This window comes from Otolemur garnettii, unplaced genomic scaffold, assembly GCF_000181295.1.
Source record: "Otolemur garnettii isolate 467f Iridium unplaced genomic scaffold, OtoGar3 scaffold00070, whole genome shotgun sequence".
In the NCBI taxonomy this organism is placed as follows: Eukaryota; Metazoa; Chordata; class Mammalia; order Primates; family Galagidae; genus Otolemur; species Otolemur garnettii.
This window is the reverse complement of record NW_003852465.1, coordinates 9,767,243-9,774,612: the sequence shown is the minus strand read 5'-3', so window position 1 is coordinate 9,774,612 and position 7,370 is coordinate 9,767,243. Positions and strand designations below refer to the sequence as shown.

General features: G+C 55.1%; 1 protein-coding gene across 2 annotated transcripts in view; it reads right to left on the bottom strand.

The window, feature by feature from the left end:
• Positions 1-7,370, bottom strand: part of KCNH3 (potassium voltage-gated channel subfamily H member 3) — a 21,192-nt gene that overhangs the window by 8,520 nt on the left and 5,302 nt on the right. For both annotated transcript variants that reach the window (XM_003793613.3, XM_012807509.2), the window contains exons 6-10: positions 7,149-7,306; positions 6,852-7,059; positions 1,455-1,736; positions 970-1,169; positions 295-544 (exon numbers count right to left, since the gene is read on the bottom strand). In XM_003793613.3, coding sequence (XP_003793661.1) covers positions 295-544; positions 970-1,169; positions 1,455-1,736; positions 6,852-7,059; positions 7,149-7,306 — 1,098 coding nt within the window. The remainder of the gene's footprint in view (positions 1-294; positions 545-969; positions 1,170-1,454; positions 1,737-6,851; positions 7,060-7,148; positions 7,307-7,370) is intronic.

Here is a 7,370-nt window from a genome sequence, read left to right as displayed (position 1 = left end):
TGAGCTATAGGCGCCGAGCCGAGACTCTGTCTTAAAAAAAAAAGATAGGCCCCATTAGCTCTGCCCCAGGAATACCTGTGAGATCCTCTCCACCTCTCTATGCTGCCACCTTGCAGTCACTAGGTCTTCTCTGAGCTTTGCCCGGGAGCCATGACCCCACTCTGGTTTTTTCTCTCCCAGTGGCCTTGTCTATATCCCCTCTCTGGGTTTTCTGCAGATTGGAGCCATGGTCACATCCACACACACACTCTCCACACACAGGGTCCCCATCCCCTCTCTCCCACTCTCACAAACCTAGGATGGCGAGCACAGTGCCACCCTTGAGCACCTCCATGGAGCCAGAGCAGACAAAGTAAAGGGCCTGGAGAGCATCGCCTTGGTGGATGAGGTACTCGCCAGGCGTGCAGAAGGCAGGCCTCAGGGCCAGGGATAGGGCCCGCAGGCAGCCGCGGCTAGCGGCTTCGAACAGTGGCAGCTGCAGGACCTCCTTGTGCAGGTGCATGGCGATGTCTGCGCGCAGCTCATCCGGCAGGCTCTGCAGCAGCTGCAGGCAAGCAGATGGGAGGGTTGGAGGTAGCAGAAGAGTCAGACCCTTCCCACCCTGCAGGCCTTGGGGTAGAGGAGGTGTGGGCAGGACCTGTGGCCTCCCACCCAGCATCAAGCTCCACTCAGGGTGGAGTCAGCAAGGGGGCTGCCTCCGCCTCCCTCCCAACCACTTTAGTCACCTGTGAGCAGCCTAGCTGCTCCTTCTGCACTCTGGCTCAGAGGTCTGGTCTCACCAGAGCTCAGAGGGGCCTCCTCGCCACCTCAGCTGCCCTCCGTTTCCTGCTGCTGTGCCCACAAGAGGGAGCAGGGGCAGGACCCAAAATTCTGCATTCCTCACCCAGCCCACTCCTGATAATTTTAGGCCAAGTGCCAACCCCTTGAGGGAGCAGAGGCTAGAAGGGCTGGCTGGGGAGGCGGCTGCACCTCGGTGGTGTCGATGCCGTTGTTCACAGCCCAAGTGGCCTGGAAGTACTCGAGCATGCGCTGCTTGAGGGGCTTGGGGATGCGATGGATGCGAATGTAGTCGCGCAGGTCGCGGGTGCGGCTGTGGTACAGAAAGCGGCGGGCGTACATGCGCTGGATGATGGCCGTCACGTTCCCAAACACCACCGCGTGCATCAGCGCTGGGGGAGGGTGGCGAGAGGGGGTCACCTACAGGACTGGTCTGGCCCAGCCTGACACCACGCTGGACACATCTGTCCTCTGCCCCCCAGCACGCTCCTAGGCAAGGTACACGGGCCGCTGTGTGGCTCAGTCTCCTAGCCCTGGCCTTGGTTCCGTGGACCACCTAGAGCGGAAGAACCTGTGGCCTCAGGACCTGGGGTGAGGTGGGAAAGGAGGGCTCTCCCGGGGGCCAGAAATCTGGGAGTGGGCCCAGAGAAGACCGAGGCTCCTGGGCCAGGTCTCACCACCGATGAGCATGGTGCAGATGGAGAAGATCTTCTCCGTATCTGTGTTGGCGGACACGTTGCCGAACCCGACGCTGGTGAGGCTGCTGAGTGCGAAGTAGAGGGACGTGATGTAGGCACTGCGCAGCGATGGACCACCCAGGAGCTCCAGCCCTGTGCCATTGGCCTCGCTGCTGCCACTGCTGCAGTTGTCATTCTGGCCAGAGTTATTCCCTCCATCTGAGCTCTGGCCCACCAGGTAATAGGGAGTCTCCAGTCTGCGGGCCAGCTCCTGCAGCCAGCCTGGAAAGCGGTAGGGGAAGAGCTTGAGCTGGCAGAAGGACACTGCTACACTGTGAGTATGTCCACTGGAATCTGGGAGTGGGGACATGCATGCACAGAAAACCTCCCTGGCGACCCACTACTTCCCCTTCTTGACCAGCCTGGCACACCCCAGTCCACTCCCTCAACCGTCAGCAAGACAAGCACATGGGAAAGAAGTCATCTCCCCAGCTGGCTCCTGTTGGGGCCAAGGAGCACCAAAGCCTATGGGGTGTCACGCCCTCTTCCCCATGGTTAGCCTGATCTCAGGGAATGAGTCCCACTGGGGAGGACAAATGAACTGGAAGGGCTCACCACATTCAGTCATAGCTTTGTCCCCAAAGCTAGATGGTGAGGCCACCTCCTCTGACCTGTCTGCCCTGACTCCTCTTCCTTTGTCTCTCCAAGCCCATTTGCTCCAGAAAGTTCTCCCTCCCCACCTCATTCAGGCTCATCCCTCCCCATAAACACACAACCACCCAATCTTGAGTGCATATACATACTCTCAGGCACACCCACGTGGACGTGTGCATACACACCATTGAGATTATGTGTGTACCCTACACAGCTGAGATGGACAAATGAGAGCACCTCACATAGCCACAGCCACTCACCCTGAGAAGGCCTGTGCACACTTGGGAGAAAAACAGAGGTACACAGGTGTGTTCCCTCTGACACACAGGCAAGGGTGGGGACACTTAGAGGACACAGATCATACACTCGGGCCAGAGGCAGGCAGGCACCTGGGCACTACACAAGTAGATGTGTGTGTTCACACACACACACAAACATGCACACACAGTCGCAGGTCAGACTGGGCCACTGAGCAGAGGCTGAATTTGCTAGGGTCTTCCCCTCAGTTCCATATTCCTGGCCTGGCCTGGCCTGATGTTGGCAGGAGATAGGGCTGTGGGCTGGGGTCTCTTATGAGCTTCACTGGAGGACTGTGGGAGTGTGGGAAAATCCCAGAGTCCATAGAGGTCCTGGCAGTGCAAGGACCATGGGGCGCAAGTATGAGAAGGCAGATTAGTTGATCTAGAACTGAGAGCAGATGGTAAGTATGGGGTATGGCTCATGGTCACAGGCTGCAGTGGGATCTCACCTCTCTCCCTGTGCTCTGACCCTCCCACCTTAGCACACAGACCCCTGCTAAACATTCTCCCCAACACCTTGCACATGTGTCCTTGTGGTCCTCACACCCTCCTCTCATTCACCCCCCAACTCCTTCAGCAACCTCATGCCCTGTGTGCTAGGAGCAGAGACTAGAGGAGCTTCCTGCAGGCTCCACTTCAGAAGAACAGATGATGTGGGACAGGAGCTACACCTCCAAGGTCCCACACAAGGGGCTCAAACCAAAGTGCCACAGCTAGGACTAGAAGGCTTCCTGGAAGAAGTGACACTTGCACTTCGTCTCAAAAGGTACGTAGGGTTTTGGCTTGGTGTCCGTAGAACAGTGGTTAGGGCATCAGCCACATGTACCGAGGCTGGTGGGTTCAAGCCCAGCCTGGGCCAGCTAAACAACAATGACAACTGCAACCAAAAAATAGCTGGGCGTTGTGGTGGGCGCCGTAGTCCCACCTACTCAGGAGACTGAGGCAAAAGAATCGCTTAAGCCCAAGAGTTTGAAGTGATTGTGAGCTGTGACACCACAGCACTCTACTGAGGGCAAGATAGCAAGACTCTGTCTCAAAAAAATAAAAAAATATATATAGGGTTTTGATACAAAGACATGGTGGGGGGGGGTCATTCCTGATGGAGATAAAGGTATGAACTAGGTACAAGCAAGTAGCTCAGTTTGTCTGGAATGTGGGGTTAACAACGAGGTCTTCAAAGGTAAGGTGAGGGTTCACCCTTCTGTTACTTGAGGTGTCCCATGAGAATGCAATGGAGTATATGAGTCTTCACTGTCATTTAGTCTGGCCTCTGAAGGGGTACCTGGGGTAAGGAAGGTAGGGGTGGGGTGGCAAGAAGCTACAGGACAGAGGGAAGTGAGAGGGAGGTTCTCTGCTTGGTCCTGGCCATGGGGCATCAGCAGCTCCAGGTGTTTTCACCTGGGGTGGTCAGGCCAGCACAGGCTGCTCTGGAGGCTGTTGGCTTTGATACTGAGAAATGCCCTCAGTTACCCTCTGAGGTATTTAGAACAATCTTTTGAAAACTAAGCCCACCTCTACTAGGATAGGGGGAATATGGGGATGGAATACTATGGGAAGGAAACCAGGCAAAGAAGGCATGGAGAAAGAGCCTCCCACTAGACAGAGCTGGACCAGCAACCCACCCACTCAGCTCAGTCTTACCTCCCCCTATAAAGATATCTCTTCCCAAGGCTGAACTTTGCTGGGCGTGGTGGCTCACACTATAATCCCAGCACTGTGGGAGGCTGAGGTAGGAGGATTGCTTGAGCTCAGGAGTTTGAGACTTGTCTGAGTGAGAGTGAGACCTCAACTCATGAAAAAAAAGAAAAACCCTATAGTCCCAGTGGCTTCCAGAGGCTGAGGTAGCAGGATGTCCATAGCTGGAGTCTGAGGTTGCAGTGAGCTATGACACCGCTGCACTCTGCTCAGGGTATATGGTAGAATTCTGTCTGGACAAAACAAAAACAAAAACAAAAACAAACAAAAACACCCCACAGCAAAACAAGGAAACCACGGGTGAACTTTGCGAGGTCTGGGTTTGGTGTGAACCCCCTAGTGGTGAGAAAGAAGGGGATGATGATGTGAAGGACTTGGAAACTCTCCAAATGTAGACTGCACCAGTTCCAGATAGAATGCAACCACCCTAGAACTCAGGGGTAAAAGAAGTACCATGTATATCTACAAGGGTCAGCTGGCCCCACACCTTCCCCTGACCACAGCCTCTCTGGGAGCCAGAGATTTTTTTTTTTTTTTTTGAGACAGAGCCTCAAGCTGTTGCCATGGGTAGAGTGCTATGGCATCACAGCTCACAGCAACCTCCAACTCCTGGGCTTAAGCAATTCTCTTGCCTCTGCCTCCCAAGTAGCTGGGACTACAGGTGCCCGCCACAATGCCTAGCTATTTTTTGGTTGTAGTTGTCATTGTTGTTTGGCATACCCAGGCTGGATTTGAATCCGCCAACTCTGGTGTATGTGGCTGGTGCCTTAGCGGCTTGAGCTACAGGCACCAAACCCAGAGATGTTCTTAATGTCATATCCCCAACTCCTGTGGGGCAGTTGGAAGAGAGGACACAAGACCAAGTGTGCCTGGATCCTACTTCTGGGGGTGGGGATGGATCTGGACATTTGATGTGATCTCAGCCCCCTTTTGGGGGGTGTGGCAGAGAAGGATCAGGGCTTTGCTTTACCATTACCCATCTCCCCCCTCTGGGAAGAGCAGACGCCAAGGCTCTGACAGTGCCTAGAGTGTCCTGGTGTCCCCACACTCAGCAACTAGAGTGCTCAGGGGAACATCCAAGTGGGCTCTTTCAGGCACATGCTGGCCTCCTGTGAGTGTGGTGAGGAGAGAAGATTCACAGGAGCCTGTGGTCCCCAGGGGACTGACAAGAGAAGGTTTCTAAGGCTGACCTGGACACCTAGTGACTCCACCACGGAGTAGACAGTCATGAGAGGCCACCTAAACAGCTGGAAACAAGGCCAAATGGTAGTTACTGGAAAGCTGACAGAGGGCTGCAGAGTTTGGGAGGAAGAAAGTAGGTTCAATTTTGGATTTGAGGCATATAGAGAGTAGGAATGGCTGGAAAGGAATGGTTTGCATAAAGAGAAAGTAAGGAAGTTGAGTATTTATGTAGTGGTGCTAGTGTCATGGCCAAGAGAAAATGAAAGGAGGGAATAGTGATGTGAGGAAAGCCTGTCTGGAGATCCTGAAACTCTAGGGCAGGGGTCCTCAAACTTTTTTGGACATTTGATGTGATCTTAGCCCCCTTTGGTGGGGGTGGCAGAGAAGGATCAAATATATATATTTGAGACAGAGCCTCAAGCTGTCCCCCTGGGTAGAGTGCTGTGGCATCACAGCTCACAGCAACCTCCAACTCCTGGGCTCAAGCAGTCTCCTGCCTCTGCCTCCCAAGTAGCTGGGACCACAGGCGCCCACCACAACACCTGGCTATTTTTTTTGGTTGCAGCCATCATTGTTGTTTGGTGGGCCTAGGCTGGATTTGAACCCGCCATCTTAGGTGTATGTGGCTGGCGCCTTAGCCACTTGAGCCACAGGCACTGAGCCCTCAAACGTTTTAAACAGGGGTCCAGTTCACTGTCCCTTAGACCGTTGGAGGGCCATATTGCGGGCTCCAGGACAAGTCAGCTGCTAAGCAGGACAAGCAGCTGTGGCAAAAACACCTGGAGGGCTGTAGTTTGAGGACGCCTGCTCTAGGGGCTGGAAGGACGTTGGCAGAAGGCCACACCACACATGGCAAAGAGGAGCAAGGTTGGCAGGGCCAGATGCTACAGGGACTTCAAGGAGGATGAGGGTTTGTCCCTGGAAGGTCACAGTGACCTTTTGGGTGGCATTTCGGGTGGAGTGGTGGGATTGGAATCCCTCCCAGCAGGAGTTAAGACTCGAGTGGGTGGCAAGCAGAGGGAGGAGCTGTGTAAGTGGAGGTGACATGAAGGAGACAGCTGGGGGACAAAGGGAAAGCTGCTTTCCAGGCTGGGGGAGAGTGGGGACACAGCAGAGACATTGGCTGGAAGTGGTGAGAGGGAGGCAGGGGCCTTGGGAGCCAAGCTGGTGGGCATGGGCTTCAGAAAGGATGGCAGGGAAGTGCAGCTGTCAGAGGAACCCTTGAGGGCATGGCTTCCTGCTCAGCCTTCCCAGCCAGCAGGGGCTTAAGGAATATGATCAACGTTTGGCCACCAGGAAGCCACGAAAGCAACTGGGACGCCCCAGACAACCCTCAGGCTTTCTCAATGCCTTGCTGTTGGACAGCAGGCCTGCTACATGGAGGTGGCTGTCACAATCACACTTGTACGCGCCCTTCTCTGACTCACACATACATAGGCCTGCACAAGTCTCTGACCTGGATCAGCACACATACTCCACTGATGCGTTCACACACTCCACACACCATCCCCACTGTCCACCCACCCCTCACCCCATCCCCGCCCTAGGCACAGGGCGCCTCCAGTACCGATCTCAGGCAGCTCAGACTCGCTGCTCTCAATCTCTCTCTGGCCGATGTAGAACCAGATGCAGGCCACCCAGTGGGCCAGCAGGGCGAACACGGCCATGAGCAGGGTCAGTACCACTGCACTGTACTGTGAGTAACGGTCCAGCCGCGGGAGCAGGCGCAGCAGGCGCAGCAGGCGAACGGTCTTCAGCAGGTGGGCCCCGAAGTACTGACACAAGGAGGGAAGAAACAGGTCAGCCTGGGCTGGCCCCACCGGCCCCACCCCAAAGCCCACCCACTCAGCCCAGCCACACTGACCACGTTGACCTTGAAGGCATGTAGCAGGTCAAAGGGCAGTGCTGCGATGACATCCAGCAGGAACCAGGTGGTGACATAATGAAGGCAAATGGACTTTGGGGCAAACACTACCTGTCCCGACTTTGACACGAATGTGGTACGGAAATTCAGCACAATGTCTGTGGGGAGTTGGAGTTGGAGTCAGCATGGGGTGGGGGGAAAGCCCTTCTTTTTTTTTTTTTT